The 18,830-nt window shown below is 41.0% G+C and overlaps 1 protein-coding gene across 6 annotated transcripts in view; it reads right to left on the bottom strand.

Moving 5' to 3' along the window:
* Ascc1 (activating signal cointegrator 1 complex subunit 1) overlaps positions 1-18,830 on the bottom strand; it is a 120,574-nt gene that overhangs the window by 100,394 nt on the left and 1,350 nt on the right. For 3 of the 6 annotated variants that reach the window (XM_019204995.2, XM_010606474.3, XM_010606453.3), the window contains exons 2-5: positions 16,823-16,957; positions 15,838-15,937; positions 10,185-10,282; positions 5,662-5,840 (exon numbers count right to left, since the gene is read on the bottom strand). In XM_019204995.2, coding sequence (XP_019060540.1) covers positions 5,662-5,840; positions 10,185-10,282; positions 15,838-15,937; positions 16,823-16,934 — 489 coding nt within the window. In that variant the 5' untranslated portion in view covers positions 16,935-16,957. Of the gene's footprint in view, positions 1-5,661; positions 5,841-10,184; positions 10,283-15,837; positions 15,938-16,822; positions 16,958-18,588; positions 18,625-18,645; positions 18,787-18,830 lie in introns of those variants that run through there. The other 3 variants (XM_019204997.2, XM_019204996.2, XM_019205002.2) reach the window with 3 other exon arrangements.

Below are 18,830 nucleotides of genomic sequence, written 5' to 3'. Positions count from 1 at the left end.
TATCCTGCAAAACTCTCTTTCAAAATGGATGGGGAAATAAGACACTACCATGACAAAGAACACCTGAGAAACTACATGAATACCAAACCAGCACTACAAGCAATTCTAAACAAGATCCTAGAAAAAGACAATGAAGGCAACAACACCATGAGGCCCAACAGAGCAAATCAAATAGGCAAGGCAAGAAATTAAAAGGAGAAGGTGAAAAAAGTAAAGAGTCAACAAAAGGCCAATAACATGTCAATAATAAATCAGTACATATTAGTTATAACCAGCAATGTCAATGGCCTCAACTCACCCATCAAGAGAAATAGACTGGCAAAATGGAATAAGAAGCAAAATCCAACAATATGTTGTATACAAGAAACACACCTAGTGCAAAAAGAAGCCCACAGACTGAAAGTGAAAAGATAGAAAACAATCCTCCATGTGACAGGAGCCCAGAAAAAAACAGGGGTAGCAGTCTTATTTGCAGACAAAGTAAATTTCAAACCAAAACTGATTCTAGTATTATTGATGTAGGATGGTACTGTATCATACCTCTATGAATGTAAAATATCTTGTACCTGCTTTATGATACATAGTAGGGACCATGCTTTATCAGAGCTACATTTAATGATATTACTCTAGAATGTTCTCTTTCCAGATGATGATTAAGATGCTAATAAAAAAAAAATGGTGCCAGGTACCACAACAGCAACAGAACTTTGCTGTTTTCTGGATATTATTCTTTTTGTTTTGTTTTGTTTTGTTTGGAATGTGCTGAACGTCTATAATTTTGTTCAGATGACTGCAGAACCTGGAAAAGTTGTTGCTGCTATCAGTGCATAACATACTGCTATTATTAGTCTTTTTATATAAATATAAATGTATATGTACATATATATATAAATTGAATTTTGGGAAACTTTAACAGTGCTGCCAACTTTGGAAAAAGTCATCCCAATTTACTGTGTGAGTTGGCATTGTACAGAAATGGACAGCCATATTGGTCTAGAAATGTTAATTTTTTTATCTTTTTTTGTGTGTACAGGGATAACACATCGTACTAAATATGTAAGGTCACATCTATGTGGGTTTGATTACAGAAACTAATAAAGTATTCTCTAAATAATGAAAAAAAGAATAAGATAAGACTATAAGAGCAAGAAGCAATTTAAATATGTTCAGGGACCATTTTCATCTCCAGAATTAAGGATTATTTTAATGTTACATCATTGCCTTTTCTCTTTTACTTTCCTTTTTAGTTTTATTTTAGGATTCCCTATTTTTAATGTTCATACAGAGATTTCTTTAACTGAAATACCGAATAGTTTCTTTGGTGTGAAAAACTATAAAGTACACAGGATCCTAATGAGATAATTAATAATGTGAAATAGGAAGAAAAGGGCTAAAGGTGTAGGGAAAGTGGGAAGGGTGAGAGAAAGGTAATAAGGGAGAGGAAAAAACTATGAGAAACTGAAAAAATGGAAATAAAGTGTATGTAAATGGGGAGGGGAGGAGAGGGTGAAGGGAGGGCAAGGACCAGGGGAAAAAATGAGAATCAAGACCTATTATGTAAAGGTACAGAATCCCAATGATGAATGTAACTGTATTGTATACCTAGATTATACCAATAAACTCAATTAAAAGGAAAAAAAATTTTTTTAAATAAAAAAAGATTTAGAAGGTGGGTGAGGAGGTAGAACCCAGTGGTCAAGCACTTGATTAGCATGGACAGTCCCTGGGTTTGATCTTCAACACTGAAAAAAAAAAAGATTTAGGGGCTGGGGATTTAGCTCACTGGTGCTTCTGCCTGCCTCGCAAGCACAAGGTCCTGAGTTTGATCCCTGGTACCAGGAAAAAAAAAAAAAAGATTTAGGGGCTGGGGATTTAGCTCACTGGTGCTTCTGCCTGCCTCGCAAGCACAAGGTCCTGAGTTTGATCCCTGGTACCAGGAAAAAAAAAAAAAAGATTTGGAGAAGTTCATTTGCCAAAGTCCAGAAGACAAACTAAAGAATCCAGAATTTGCTGCACTGCAAAAGAAAGCACCAACGGAGCTTAGAGACAACCTACAATGTGGAAAAAAAATTTTATCACCTGGTCCTCACAAAAGGACTACTATCTAGAATATAAAAAGAACTTAAAGGGCCAGGGATTTACCTCAGTGGTTCTACCGCCTGCCTCACAAGTGCAAGGTCCTGAGTTCAATCCCCGGTACAAAAAAAAAAAAAAAAAAAACTTAAAAAATCAGGCCCCCAAATATAAAGATCCACTTCAAAAATGTGCATTTGAAATGAACAGACATTTCTCAGACAAAGAAGTAAAAGCAGCAAATAAAACATATGAAAAAATGTTCAATATCAATGATCATTCAAGAGACGCAGATGAAAACAACACTGAGATTCCACCTCACCCCAGAAAGAATGGCTGCTGTCAATAAATCAACCAATAACAAATGCTGGCAGGGCTGTGAGGAAAAAAGGAACCCTTCTCCATTGTTGGTGGGAGTGCACACTGGTGCAACCACTGTGAAAATTAATATGCAGATACCTCAAACAACTAACATTAGAAGTCCCATTTGACCCAACTATTCTTCTGCTAGGTATCTACCCAAAAGAATTAAAAGAATCATATCACAGTGATATATGTGCACCCATGTTTATAGTGGCACAGTTTGTAATAGCTAAAGCTTGGAAATAGCCCAAGTGCCCATCAACTGGAGACTGGATAAAGAAGATGTGGTTTTAGGGGCCAGGGATTTAGCTCAGTGGTTCCACCACCTGTCTCACAAGCACAAGGTCCTGAGTTGGATCCCTGGTACCAAAAAAAGATGTGATTTTTGTAATAAAATGGAGTACTACTCAGCCATGAAGAACCAAGAAACTAGAGACATTTATAGCTAAGTGGATGCACACTGAGGCCATACTCTTAAGTGAAATAAATAGGACACACATGTGGAAATACTAAATAGTTTCTCTGGTTTGAGAAACTGAAAGTATAAATAAGGATGCAAATGTATAACAGACAACATGAAACAAGAAGAAAAGGTGCCAAGGGGAAGTAGGAGAGGTATAGGTAGAGGAAAGGAAAAAGGAGAATTAAATGAATATGAGAAAATGAAAAAATGGAAACAAAGTCTTTGTAAATAGGGAGGAGGGAGAGCAGAGGAATGGGGGAAAAAATAAGAGCCAAGATACATCATGTAAAGGTAAAGTTCCCAATGATGAATATAACTGTATTGTATACCTAAAATGTACCAATAAGCTTAATGGAAGAAAAAAGAAAAGAATAGCTGGGCGTGGTGGCACATGCCTATAATCCCAGCACTTAGGAGGCTGAGGCAGGAGGATCACTGTGAGTTCGAGACCAGCCTGGGCTACACAGTGAGTTCCAGGGCAGTCTCTACTACATAGTGAGACCCTGTCTCAAAAAAACTAAAAAAAAAAAAAGAATCCAGAATTTGTTCATCTGTCTCAAAATCCAAAGGCATTGCTGGGTGTGGTGCCATGTCTGCCTCGAAAGTGAAAGGTCCTGATTTCAATACCAAAAACTGAAAAAAAAATTTTTTTTTTTCCACTGTATATTTTTTTTTGGTACTGGGGATCGAACTCGGGTCCCTGCACTTGCAAGGCAGGTAGCAGAACCACTGAGCTAAATCCCCAGCCCTCTTTCACTGTATATTTTAATCACCCCTCATAGTGCAATGTGTAAATAGAGAAACAAATTGTAGCATATCTGCAAAGTGGAATACACTCAGTGACAAAGCAGAACAAAGTACTGACACATCCAACCTAAGTGAATCTCCAAGGCCCTAGCTAAGTGAAAGAAGCCAGTCTCACCAGGCCTGGTGGTGCACTCCCATAATCCCAGCCCTCCAGAGCCTGAGGCAGGAGGATCACCATGAATTTGAGGCCAGCCTGGGATAAACAGTGAGTTCAAGGACAGCCTGCACTACTTGGTGAGACACTGCCTCAAAAAAAAAAAAAAAGAAGCAGCAGCTAGGGCCAGGGATTTAGCTCAGTGGTGCTGCCACCTGCCTTGCAAGTGCAAGGTCCCAAGTTTGATCCCCGGGAAAGAAAGAAGAAAGAAAGGAAGAAAGAAAGAAGCCAGTCTCAAAAGGTTAGCCTTAGTTAACCTAGAATAATTCCACAAATATAAAATTCTCAGGAAGACAAAAGAAGAGGTCAGTGACCACCACTGGGGTAGGGGTAGGGAGAGTGACCTTGAAGGTGTGTGCAACAGTTACAGAAGTGTACATGTATATTAGAACTCATAGAAATATACACCCAAGAGGCCAATTTTATTATAACTCTGAAGATAGAATTTTTTAATTTTTTAATTCTTTTTTTTTTGGTACCAGGGACTGAGCTTAGGACCTTGCATGTGTGAGGCAGGTACAGCACCACTGAGCTAAATCCTGACCCTAATTTTTAATTCTTCAGGGGATAATTGGTAAACTAAATAAGGATTTTCAAAAGCTACAACCTTTGGGCCAGAGATTTAGCTCAGTGGCACTGCGCCTGCCTTTTGCAAGCAAGAGTACTTGAGTTCAATCCCGAGTACTTGAGTTCAATCCCTCATACTTGAAAAAAAATTACAACTTTAACTCTAATTATCAAATTTTAGATGCTTTTTTTTCCCCCAGTACCAGGAATCAAACTCAGGACTTTGAGCTTGCCAGGCAGGCATAGCACCGCTGAGCTACATCCCCAGCCCAGATACTTTTATTGTTTCTGTATGTCTGTACTTTTTACATTTTCCGTTATTTTTTTCTTTTGAGACAGGGTCTCACTATTGTAGTTTAGGCTGTCCTCGAACTCACTATGTAGTCCAGGCTGGCCTCAAACATGAGGCAATCACCCTAACTACCTCAATCTCCCAAGTGCTGGGAATGCAGGTGTGCTCACCATGCCTGGCTCCTATATTTTCTATAATAAATATTACTTTCATAAATTTTTAAAGCAATAAGCTTTCTTTTTAATCAACTGAAATTATATCCAAAAGAGGTTTCAAAACTTGTTTTCTAATCTGGATTGTCTGGTATTATCACAGCATTTCATTATTATACAAGTCATTATTATGACTTATTATTAATTATTATTGTTATTATTAATTCTATTATTATTAATTCTACTCCTGAATTCATCTTAGTTTGTTTTTTGTTGTTGTTGTTGTTGTTGTTTTGGTTTTTTGAAACAGGGTCGCACCATGAGTTGAGACTGACCTGGAACTCACTATGTAGCCCAGGCTGGTCTTGAAGTCACAGCGATCCTCCTGCCTCAGCCTCCCAAGTGCTGGGATTACAGGCATGTGCCATGAATTCATCTCTTAGTCACAACCCGAATGCTCTCAGGCCCTAACTGTCTGAAGACAGAACATCCACAGGTGGTGGCATCTCCCCAACATTGCCACCAAGAAGAATGGAACACCAGTGTATCACACAAGCCTGCGTCTTGGCATTTTTAGGGTACTATACAGTATTTATTGTTTACCTACTATACAGAAACTCGGGGGCAGCTATGTCTATATGTAGTTTTTTTTCACTTCAGTACAATAAGAAGCCACCTAAAGGTGTTACCTTTCATGGTGGGAGAAAAGGTTTATATCTCCTTACTGAGTGATGAACCACTTTTTAAATATTTGACTCTGTTTAGACTTTTTGCTTTGTTTACACCTTACCTTGGAGCACTTCTCTAGGACTTTCTCCTGGAATTTCAGGAATCCTTCCTGAACCTCAGCTTCATTAAGGAAAAAAGAAAGGAAGTGGGTAAAGGGCTGCTTTCTTCTAAAAGTGTCCAAGAGAACATCAATCCGAGTTCGGGCCGAAATGACACCATTTCGATGGTGGCCAGTGATGACTGCAAACAAAGAAAAAAGGCTTAACGTGCTATGGAAATGTTTGCCAGATCCTTAAAACTTTCAGCACAGAATTACTACATGATCCAGTAGTTCCACTCTAAGGATGTAAAATAAATTTTTTTTAAAAAAGTGTGTTTCTAAAAAAATGTGTTTCTAAAAATGTGTAGCCAGACAAGTGTGGTGGTACATGCCTATAAGCCCAGCACTTGGGAGGCTGAGGCAGGAGGATTGCCATGGGTTGAAGGTCATGCATGAGTTGAAGGTCAGTGAGCACAAGGCCAGTGTGAACCACATAACAAGACCCTGTCTCAAAAATGTGGGGAACCTGGCCATGAATAAGTGATTAAGCCAAATGATTAAACTGTGGGACAAAAGCATAGGCTTTATGAGGAGTAAATGATTAAAATATAGGGCAAAAGCATATAAACAATTAAACTGTGGAGCAAAAAGCACACAGGCTGTGTGAGAAATGAATGCTCAAACTACAGGACAAAAGCAGACAGGCTGTGTGAGAACTGAGTAAACAAGAAGTTTAGATTAGTGAGGCATGTTGTGTCTGGCCAGGATCTTCCCCTTTCCCAAAAAAAGCTGCCCAGCCTTGAGACAGCTCCTGGCCCAAGGGAGACTGCTTTTTCTCCTGCTTTCTTCTCTTATAGAGATTCTAAATAAAAGCCAGAGAGTTCATAGCTTGGTGGCTTTTTCTTCTCCCAGAGTCTTCCTAACAGCTGAGTGCTCTCAGTGGAGAAACAGTCCTTGGTGACTAAACTAAGTCTTGCCTCCAGGTAATCTTTTCATCCTACACACCACCCACGGTCCCATACAGTGACAAAATACCAAAAAAACAAAAACAAAGCTAATCAAATAATAACTAAAGAGCAAATATGATGAGGTTAAAAATATTCCAGGCCAGGGATTTAGCTTAGTGGTGCCACTGCCTGCCTTTGAAGCACAAGGTCCCAAGATCAATCCCCAGTACGAAAAAAAAGAAAGAGAAAGAAAAGAAAGAAAAGAAAGAAAGAAAGAAATTCCACAGCCATAATTTATAATACCTAAATCTTGGAAACAGCCCAAATGCCCATCAACTGACAAATGGATAAAGAAGATGTGGGGTTTTTTTTTTACAATAGAGTACTACTGTCATAAAAAATGACGATCTTGAGCTATTTATACCTGCATGAACACACTTTGATACCATACTCTTAAATGAAATAAATCAAACACACATGTTTAAATACTGCATTATTTCTCTGGTGTGAGAAAACAAAAGTGGAAATAAGGACTACAGTGTACAACAGACATTGGGAAATGAGAAGAAAATGTTCAAATGAGAAGGCAAACAAGGGAGGGGGAAAGGAAAAGGAAAGAAGGGACAAAAGAGAAAATGGAAGAAACAAAGCTTTTGTACATAAGGCGGGGTGGGGAAAAAACAAGAAGCAAAGTATATCATGTACTGGTACAAACTCCAAAATGAATGCTATCATTATGTATATTTTAAATGTACCAATAAATGTTTTGCTAAAAAAAAAAAAAATTCCACAGCCAGGTGTGGTGGTGCACACCTACGGTCCCAGTGCTAAGGCAAGAGGATGCCACAAGTTCAAGGCCAGCCTGGGTACATAGTGAGTTCAAGGCTAGCCTGAATTACATAGTGAGACCTTGTCTCAAAAATAAAAACAAATGGGGAAGGGAGAGGGCTTAAGGGGAGGAATAAGATTTTTAAAAAATGTAAGTTTTTTAAAATAAAAACATGGGGAAAGGGATTTAGCTCAATGGTGCCAATGCCTGCCTCACAAGCACAAGGTCCCAAGTTCTATTCCAGAGTACTAATAAAATAAAATAATAAAATAAAATAAAAATCCACAATTACAAATACCTAAAGGGACCAGAATTTATGTGACATCGGTTTAAGGACTAGGACAGGAAACATACAGGGGAAAATAATACAAGGTATTTATTTTTTTCTTTTTCAGTGCTGGTGATGGAACCCAGGATCTCTCACAAGCCAGGCAAGTGCTCTCCCACAGAGCTGCAGCCCAGCCCTATGTTCAATTTTTTAAAAATTCCTGGTCAAAAAAAAGGATTTTACCAAGTTTCCCAGCCTGGGCTCAAACTTGCAATTCTCCTGCCTCAGGATTGAAGCAACCCTACCATCACCATCCTGGTCTGAGCAGAGACTGCTTTAAACCTCTTCCCCTGCTATGCTTGTATACCCGCTAAAAGTGTCTAACCGTGCTTTGGTAAGGCCCAGGGAGCACAACTACAATCCCTAACTCCCATCATTATTCAGCCCTGTGCTTGACAAGTAACAGCAACTCCATGTGCGTTCTCAAGCCTTGCTCCCTAGCAGGCACCCACAAGACCTTTCCACTGAACTCTCCTCCTTGAAAGTCCCATTTTGCACCTGCCTGGCCAGCATGAGACCCTGAGTTCAATTCCTGATACCGGAAAAAGAAGTCCCATTTTGATCTTTTCCCGACGCAAACACCACCACCCCACCCACCACCCACACCTGCTGCCACCATTATGCTCATGGCCGTATAAAAGACGGTATAGCCTGGGCTGGGGATTTAGCTCAGTGGTTATGCTGCCTGCCCCACAAGCACAAGGTCCCAAGTTCGATCCCCAGTACCCTCTCAAAAAAAGATGGTATAGCCTGAATGAGAGTTAGCTGGTCTGGTCTCTAGTGCCACAGCAGTGCTTCTCTGGTTTGTTCTGCAATAAACCTATCCTGTTGAGCTCATACTTCTGTTTTCCTTTTTCCTAACAAAACTCCCAGAGAGGTCTGAGGTGTGCCATCACACATGACTGGTAAATTACATTTTAAAGCTTAAGGAAAAACTCAAAATTAGCACTTATAATTCTAATGAACCAAATACTGACTAAAAGTCCTTCTAAAAAGATGCTAAAAGTTCTTCTGTGAGAGTTTGCGGAACTCCCAAATGGATAAGGAAACTCCAGCACTGCACTGTCCAATGTGGGGGCTACATGCAGCAAGTTAAGTGAAATAAAATTAAATAAAACTGAAACTTCCGGTTCTTGGTCACACTGGCCATGTTTTAAGGATCGTACATGTGGCTGCCAGTGCAGTATGGGACATTCTGGGCAACACAGACAGTTCTTTTGGACAGTCCTGTTCTAAAGTCATGGCTACTGAGCTAGAAAGGTGATCATTCATATAATCACAAAATAAAAAGAGTACTTGTACAGGAGCCAAGTAAACCTCTCATTCATTAAAAAAAAAAAAAGTACTTGTAATTTTTTCTGCCAAGATGTAGGGGTGTTGGTGGGCAGCGGATTCCTGGTGGACAGGCATGGTGATCCAGGCCTAACATGTGCCTAGCTACTCAGTAGGCGAAGGCAGAAGAGCACTTGAGCCCAGGAGTTTGAGACCGAAGAAGAAGAAAAAAAAAGAAAAGAAATCATTGGAAGCTGCTGCTCTGAAGAAGTCCTATCATTTTAGAATGCATTTTAAAATTGTCCCCACAGTGCCCCTCGCTCATTTTGAAACTAAAGTCTGTGTCTCTGGTTCACAGTGACACCTAGTTACAGACACTCTGTGGCTTGATTTATATCACCAAAGTGTTCTTCCTCCTCTGAGCAGTTATTTGAATCAGATTCTGTTATTATTACCATTATTTAATCATATCACTCTATCTTATGTAGTCTTACCTTAATCTTATCATTTTCTTGCTGGCCTAACACAGCAAGAGCAAAAATCTTAGAGAACACACATCAAAAGGGCTGAACATTGTTTCCTATTTCCAGATCTAATTGATTTTTTCTGGTTCCTCCTTAAAACAATACATAAACAGCATTTGAAGCTGCCAAAGCATAAAAGATCTAATACACAAGGAAGTCTGGATGTTTCACCCTATCGATAATATAGTAAAGTTAAGCATCTGGTAAAGTCAAAATCAGGCCCAGGTACAAAGTCAAAGACAGGTTGTGTACATCTGTGCTTATTTGGGAGACTGACACCAGTGACACGGTGGTAATGTATACAGGTAGTCGCAGCACTCTGGGAGACTGAGGCAGGAAGATTGTAAGTGCAAGCCCAGCATGGCCACTTAGAAACTTAGTCTCTATCTTTGCACCTCAGTGCCAAGGCCCCAGGAGTACTGAAAAAGAGGAAAAAGGCCAACAGCTACTGAGTTGCAGAGAATAAAGTCATTAAATGACTCAGCTGAGCTACCTTGCTCCATTTGCGTGCAAACATAACTTTTTTTTTTTTTTTTTTTGGTACCAGGGATTGAACTGAGGACCCTGTACTTGAGAAACAGGCAGCAGAACCACTGAGCTAAATCCCCAGCCCACAAACATAACTTATATAGACTGATTCTCACCAATTTCTCCATCTTGTCCAGGCTTAGGAATCGTAATAGAAGTTTTGGTTTCCATTTCTATTTTCTTCTTAGTATCCCCTCTCTTTCCAACTATATGCCTATAAATATGAAGAAAAACTATTAACAGGAGATTAAGTCAAAATATTCCAAAACAAAGAATTCCACCATGTTTTAACTCCTTTGTGGATAGAGATCCTACCTTACAGAAAAGCGCTTCAGTAGAAGTTCACTCTTAGTAGAGAAAACCCTAACTATCCAGCTCTATAGAACACCCTGCATTATATTCACTTGCAAAATGACACCCTATTACTAATTCAATACATACATAGAATGACCAGGCCCAAGTCCTGTTTGCCTCTCAAACTCAGATTCAAAATCTGGACCTGTAGTGCAGTGAAAAGACATCTATTCTAGCACACTCTCAAAGAGCATTTCCAGCAACAGACGGGACCACAGTTTGAGGCAGGAGAACCTGGTACATTCTGGAGCACAAATTAACCATATTATGAGTTTATCCTAAAAGAAAGATCCTTGATTGACAAAGGTAAATAGGTTAGCAGAGCGCGGAGCACATCATTCAGGATAGGTTCAAAAGCAGAGAAAATAAACCCTCAAGGTGAATTATACGCACACTTTTTTTAGTGGGGGAGATTCACCAAAATATAGATATATGTGCAGGTTCTTGAGAAAAACTAGAAGATCTGTTTCATGGTAATGATAGGCTGGAGCCAACCCTCAAGTACCTGAAGATGAGAAATGAGTTCATCACAATTCTTCCTGCTACCTTTCATCTACCCCACTCGTTATTAACTCATGTAGCTTAGCTGCCTGGGCCTCCTAGTATACATAATTGTGACACTCCAGTCATCTTCTGGAACAGACAGTAATTACACGTGTCAAAGTGTCAAAGTGAACAAGTCTATGAAACACTAAGAGACCATCAGAGGAATATAAAATTAAGAACACCATCATCAACATTATTTCAACTTCTATGGTTTCAATTACACACCCATTACCATGGGTGATTATGTCTAAAACTATTCTTTTATGGGGTGGGGAATTGAACCTGGGGCCTTACACGTGCCAAGCATGCACTCTATCACTGAGCTACACAGCCCTTATTCACTTGTTTTCACACAAGATAACCAAGCCTAACTATTTCCATTAAGATCTACTGTAATAAGCCAGTTTTTTTTTAAACTTAGACTTTAGGCTAGGACTATAGCTCAGCAGTAAAGCTCTTTCCAGCATTTACAAGGCCCTGGATTCAATCCCCTGCACCACAAAAAACAAAACAGAGCTGGCTATGGTGGCATACACCTGCAATCCCAGCATTTGGGGGTGGGGTAGGAAGATCACCTTGACTACAATAAGTTCAAGGCCAGCCTCAACTTGTAGAAGACCCAGTCTCAAACAAACAAAAATGTTTAAAAATTATGTTTAGGAGAGTATCGGAACGCTACAATTTCCACATGCTTTTCCTCTGTGTTGGGCTAGAGAGTACACAGCACCAGTCTGTCAGGCCTTTGCCTCCCAGGCCTTACCAGTTAGGAGAGCTTTTAATCAGCTCCTGATTGCTGGTAGGCATCTAGTGGACAAGCTTACCACAAAAAGCAGCTAGCTCAAAGTGTCAGTCATAATCTAGGCTCCAGCACCTTAGAAAGCAAAGCAACTGAGGCTTTATAATCCAACAAACCTTGGGCAAGTCATCTAGCCACTCTAGGCCTATTTCCTCACTTGTGCTTAGCATGCACAGGTCTGGGTTCAGTCTCTAGCAACAAGATGATAATGACGAGGATGATGACAATTATGATGGAGGAGGAGGAAGCAAGAATGATACCTACATTATCACAAAGCTCTTGCAAGGATTAAATGTAATCATATATGGAAGAGCTTCCCAGGGACTGGCTCAAAGTGTCATTTACTCCATGCTATCCTTCTTGAGTCCAAGGTAAAAGCACAGCCAGACTCAGAAGACGTTTACATGGACAGTCTAAAATATTCACAACACTAATACAGGCAAGCAGTGAAAGGGAAACTCCTTGGTTAAATATATGATGGAGGGCCGGGGACTTAGCTTAGTGGTTCTACTGCCTGCCTCGCAAGTGCAAGGACCCAAGTTCAATTTCCAGTAACAAAAAACAAAAACAACAAGTATGCTTGGAAATTCCTACCAATCAAGTGCTTTTCCATCTTGACTATACAATGGAATCACACAGGTGGCCTCAAAAATGAATGGTGCCCAGGTCTTGCTCTCAGAGAGTTTGATTTCATTGGTCTGGAGCACACACAGGCATCGGGATTTTTTTTGAAAGCCCCCAGGGAATCTTTATATGAATCTGAAGCCAGAACCCATAACAGTGGGTATCTTCCAGGGACAGGTGTTATTATTATTAGGCTTTGATTATAGATGAGTTTGTCAAGACAATTTCTTTCTTGACCCAAATAATCCTACAGAAATGATTCAGAAGAAATCTTCCTAGTAAATACTGTCTACTAATTAGAATTTGGCAGAGCCAAAATCTAATCTAACATACAAATCATCTGGTACATAATGAGTATTTAGCACATATAGAATTTGAAATATCAGCAAGTTAGAATCAGACATCTAAGGAATTTCTATACACTAGTAAACAATATATAAATTAAGACATATTATATTGATTTTTTTTTTTTAAAGAAACTGGGCCATGACTTTCTAAAACCATGTTTCTTAGGGGAAGATGTCACCAGGGCCTGAGGGGAAAGTATGTCATTAGGTTAGTTCTAGTTTCCCATTTGCTCACTTTCCAGGAGAAATTTCATCCTTAAAGGTACTTCAGAACATTCTCAAGGTTAATGAAAACAAAACCACTTGCCTCATGGAACTTGGATGCACATGATTTCCTATTTGTAGATTTCCCTCCCAAAATAGACCTAATGCATCCTATGTAACACAGAGACACAATAATATAATTTGTAGACTTCCAGAACTAGCTAATGTTTAGAAATAAAAGCCCCAAAGAAGCCAGCTAGCCACTGTCTTAGCCACTTTCTTTGTTGCTAAGCCACAATGCCCAACGCAACATAAAGGAAGAGAGGTTTATTTTGGCTCTCATTTTAGAAATTTAGCACTTGTGGGCTGGGGATTTAGTTCAGTGGTGCCACCGCCAGCCTTGCAAGTGCATGGTCCTGAGTTCAATCCGTGGTACCAAAAAAAGAGGAAGTTTAGAACTTGTGTGGGTCCCTAACCGCTAAGTAACCCCCAGTTAGCCAGCACATAGCAGCACACATTTCTTTCTACCCAGCTCCAAAATAAGACTAAAACAGAGTGTATGGAAGCCTGGTACGGGTAAACAAGATAGCGACTCAAGACCTCGTTAGAACAGAACAGCCTGAGGTCTGCAGATGAAAGGCCAGGTGCACTGTATAGCTGACTCCTTTAGAAAGATGGCAGAAAACCGACCCCCTGACCCCTGGCCCACTTGCTGTGCTTGCAATCCTCTTCCCTTGCCTTTAAAAAACTGTGCTAAGCCCTGTGCTGGGCCTCTCTGAGCTGCTCAGTTCTGAGAGTGCCGTCTGGCCAGACTAATAAAGGTCTATTTACCAACGAGCCTGTGTGCTCCTTCCTGGGTGACTCTCGCTGCTCGTCGAGCTCCCAGAGCCTCGCGGATGCCTCCAGCGTCTTGGAGGCCCTTTGGGCTGTTCAAGGCTCCCGGAAGTAAGGCCCTGGGTCTTGCATCCGGAGCCATCGTTGGGCTGTAGGACTCAGCATTGTGAAGGCCCTTTTGGCTGTTCATGCTCCTCAGAGTGGAAGTGAGACTTTAGGTCTTACACTTGCATGGTTGTGGGCATGGTGGAAAGCCCTGGGGAGAGGAGCCTGGGCCATGTTCATGTCGTGCCATCCAGAAAGCAGAGAGTGAATGAAGGGGAAGTTAGGGAAGGTGGGAGACACTTCCAGGCCGAGCTCCCAGAGAGCCAGCTCTTCCAATCAGGCCCCAATTCCTAACAGCACCTTTACTCCCATAAACCAGTCACTTCCCAAAAGCCCCACCTATGATCCCCAAGGCTCTGGGGGGACAGCTAGCTATAAATCGTAACAGCCACATAAACTGACTATTCTGTCAGTGGTCAACATGGGACAGAATGTGGGCAGACAGGCACACAAGCAAGAACTGAACTGACACAAGACTGAACTGATCACAAAGTTTCCCAGCAACATATGAAGATGACTCTGGGAAAAGGCATGCTAGTCTTACATAAACATTAGAGATAGGGCTGGGGATATAGCTCAGTGGTAGAGTGCTTGCCTAGTAGGTGTGAGGTCCTGGGTTCCATTCCTAGCACTATGGGGGATAAAATATATTAGGGACATAGCCAGGCATGGTGGCCCACACCTGTAATCCCATCACTCAGAAGGCTGAGGCAGGAGTTCAAGGCCAGCCTGGGCTACGTAGTGCATTCAAGGCAGCCTGAACTACATAATGAGGCCTTGTCTTTAAAAAAACAAAAAACAAAACAAAGGAAAATGGAACAGACACATTTCTGTCTTCAAAAATCTTCCTACCTAGTGGAGAAGACACCAATAAAAACCACACAAATAAAAACAAACAAGGACTATGATAAATGCTACAAAAGAAAAGCAGAGGTGCTGTCACGGTTTTTATCTAGATGTACCTCAAGAGCCTCATACAGTCAGAGGTGGGTTTTTTGGAAGGTGCCACAGCTGCTGTGCTGTTACGAGGAGGGGCCTGGATGGAGTAGGTCTCTAGGGCTGCCTGGAAGGGTGTATTTTCTCCTCGACTCTTCCCCTCTCTCTGCTTCCTGGTCACTATGACTTGAGCAGCTTTTCCTCCATTTTGCCCCTCTGCCATGCCATTTTCTGCCTTAGAGCCAGCCAAACATGCACTGCAACCATGAGTCAAAATAAACCTCTCCTCCTTTAAGTTATGGGTCATGAGTACTGTTTCAGCAATGAGAAAGTGACCAAGACAGGTGCTATGGAAACAAAGAGTAGGGCATGGGTTGGCAGGGATGACTGGGGCAGAGAAAGCTACCCTAGGGAAAAAGATAAATAGTTGAGAAAGGGAAAAGATTCTACAACAAAAGGAACAGCATATACAAAAGCTCTACAGTGGGAAGGAGTATTGGCTATTTAAGGAACTAAGAAAACCAGATGGGTAAGTGAAGCCAGGCAGAGTCGTGTGAGTTAAGACCAAAAAAGGCAGGGCCCACAAAGTCATGCTCCTGTGCTAACAGACTAGAATCCATCATCACTGGCAGATCCAGATAGAGTTTAAGCAAAGATGGCAAAACAATTAAATTCACCTTTAAAGGAACCCACTGCACCCGCCACAAGATGAACTGACTGAGAGGAACAAGAAGCAACTTGGAAAGACCAATGAGTGGCCACTTTAATGGAAAGGAAAGGCCGGAGGGAGGCAGTAAGGACAGATTTAAGGGACCGATGCAAAGGACACTGAAGAGACGGCATCAGCAGGACTCAGAAGCACACACGGCATGACGACATTCGTCTGTAACAGTCCTTGATGTTTTGGGGCAGCAGACATTTTATCACGAGTAACACACACTGCAGTGTGGAGGACTGAGTCCACCTCCCGCAGAGCGTCCTGGGAGCACCGCCCAGCCCACTGCCAGGGACACACGCACTCACTTGTACAGCAGGCTGGGGGCACTCACAGTCGCCCGGAACCCCTGCGCAGTCTGCTCCACCTCATATGCATCACAGGGCTCATCGGCACCCTCCATGGAGTCTGCAAAGAAGCCACAGCAACTCAGAAATGCACCGCTGTCCCTTGGACACCACTTTCTCCCCAGCTGTCAGCCTCAGTCAGCTTTAAAGTCCTGCACAGCACAGAGAACAGGCCCTGCCTATGCACTACACCCAAGCCCAAAGTAACTGCCCCAACAATATTTATAACCCACTCAGCTGTTCGGCTTATTTCTTAAAACTACTATATATTCTAATAAAGTTAGTTGTATTTTTGGAACTCTCATCTATGCAAAGAAGAAGAATAATACAATAATAACAGCCAGTATTATTGATCACTGTTCTAAATCCTTTATACATGTGCTTTTATTTCATAATATATACTGATAGCTAATTAAAATTACCCCTTGTAGCCAGGTGTGGTGGCACATGCTTGTAATCCCAGCACTTTGGAGGCTGAGGCAGGAAGATCACAATTTCAAGCCCACCATGGACAAATTAGCAATTTAAGGAAACCCCATCTCAAAATTTAAAAAGGGCTGAGGATATAGTTCACGCAAAGGTCTTGGTTCAATCCCCAGTATAGAAAATAAGCAAGAATAACAAAAAACAAAACACTTTGTCACTTTTACAGGTTTTGGGGGTCCTCCTGCCTCAGCCTCTTGAATGCTGGATTACAGGCTCATGTCGCCACACCCAGCCATTTAAATTTTTACACAAAGACAAAACACGATTTTCAAACTGCAGCCAAGAATGTCTCGGTCCCACTCTAACTCATCATTACCTTTGAACATCTACTTCCATTTCATCAACTGAAATATCAATTTCAGTGCTAACATTTCTGGAAATAGTGAAACAAAACAAACAATTGTCGCCACAATACAGAGGATGTTTTGCTTCTAATCTGACCAAAGAGCACCAGGATTACCTTGATAGAAATCCTCCTCATCTTCTTCATGTTGATAACTCTTTTCTTGGATAGGATTCTTCCTGTAATTTCTTCCATCAATTGTTACAATCTGTGGGCGCAGAACTTCCATTTCACTTTCTCCTAGTTAATGCTCTAGTGAAGTCCCAAAAAAAAAATTAGCATCTCACCCATGCGTAATCAGAAATAAAAACCCTATTCATGGGACCATTACATGGGCCTGAAAAGACATAGCTGGATATCAGTTTCCCACCACACTATTGCATCCTGGCTCTCTGGACAGTGAAATAAAGTTTAAACTCTCAATCTAGAGAAAGTGATTAAAAGACCTCTATCTACAATCTGTCCATGACTGTGAAAGAGAAAATGGAAGTGTCTTTATTAGTTTAACCTAAAAGGAATAAAGCTTCTGTGTTCATCTAAGCATTTGTGGTATGATCATTAAGACAATGAAAGATACTTACTACATATTCCATGAGGTGGAAAGGAGAAACCTAAGTATTTTTACAGGTGCTAGAAATACATGCCTCACAACCAGATACAGTTGCTTGTCCAAATAGTTGAAATAAGACTTTAACGAATGTGATTTTCAGATTAACACACTAAGGAAGAGAGTAGTCCAGCTTCTATAGGCCACTGCCCAACAAACTAAATCCCTTCCCAAGAAGACCAGCTTCCAGTCACTAGTAAATCAATAATTTAGGAGGCGCTAGGGATGTAGCTCAGAGATAAAGCCTAGGAGAGGCCATGTTCTCCACCCCCAGCGACACAAAATAATGCTGGAAGGATAATACTTTAGCAAACAATGAATCTTTATGGGCAAGCTATGGTTAAATTCTAGCATTGCTCCTACCACACAAGGTGTGATCCAAAAGTACTGTGAATGTTTACATAAAAATTTTATTACAGAGCCGGGGCTTTAGCTCAGTGGTTCCACCACCTGCCTTGCAAGCTCAAGGTCCCAAATTTGATCCCAGTACCAAAAAAAATGTATTACAGTAAAAGACACACTGCCATTTATCCTCCTTAAAAAACTCACCCTCACTTCAAACACTTATGCCATATTGTTGTATTTTTGTTGTTGTTTTGACAGGGTCTAACGCTATGTAGTTCAGGCTGATCTTTAACTCACCACATAGCCCAGGCTGGCCTTGAATTTACCTGCAATCCTCCTGTCACAGCCTCCCAAGTGCTGGGATTAGAGGTGTGCACCACCACACACACCTGGCTAGGAATGATTTTCACAGAAATTATTTCAAATGTTTTGAATCTTTTCAGGACATCGAGACAGCCACAAAAAGACACCAAAGAGGACTTTCAGAACTGCTTTAGGTAAGTGTGCTCAAAGCGAGGGGGAGTATTTTCAGAGGGATGTGTCTTTTATAGTAACACTTTTTCACTTTTAATTTAAATATCTGCCATATTTATCATACCACAGGGACTTGGGTAGTCTTGAAACTCTAAGTACTTAAGGGTTCCAAAGAAAACAGATCAACCCTTACTAAATACACTAATTCTCACCCCGACCCTCTGCAAGTCTCTTTAATTGGTAGTTTTTCTGCTTACAGAATCAGAGAGGTTTCCTGTTTAGAGAAATAACAAAGTAAATCTACTTGGAGAGGACCTAATTAGCAAGTCTAATGACATTACACGCTATTCCTCTATTCCCCAAACCCTTATCCTCTCTCTCCCAAGAAAGTCCCCCATAAAACTAGCCTTTAAAGTTGTTTTCAAAACGTAAGTTCTAGAGGGAAAAGTTAAATCACCTATTTTTCCTGCTCAGCTCTAGACCGAGACTGCTCAGAATTGTTAATTTAACTAACCCTGCTTCAAGGAGATTTGAAGAGAAAAACAATATTTTCCTGCAATATCGTGAGGGACTCTTATACTCTAAATCATAAACAAAAAACAAGAACACGACGACCGGGAATTTAGCTCAGTGGTTCCGCCGCCTGCCTCGCAAGCGCAAGGTTCCGAGTTGATCCCCGGTACAAAAAAAAAAAAAAAA

Source organism: Fukomys damarensis, unplaced genomic scaffold (assembly GCF_012274545.1).
Source record: "Fukomys damarensis isolate Sample0158 unplaced genomic scaffold, DMR_v1.0_HiC HiC_scaffold_20, whole genome shotgun sequence".
NCBI classification, from domain to species: Eukaryota; Metazoa; Chordata; class Mammalia; order Rodentia; family Bathyergidae; genus Fukomys; species Fukomys damarensis.
This window is presented reverse-complemented; position numbering and strand designations above follow the sequence as displayed.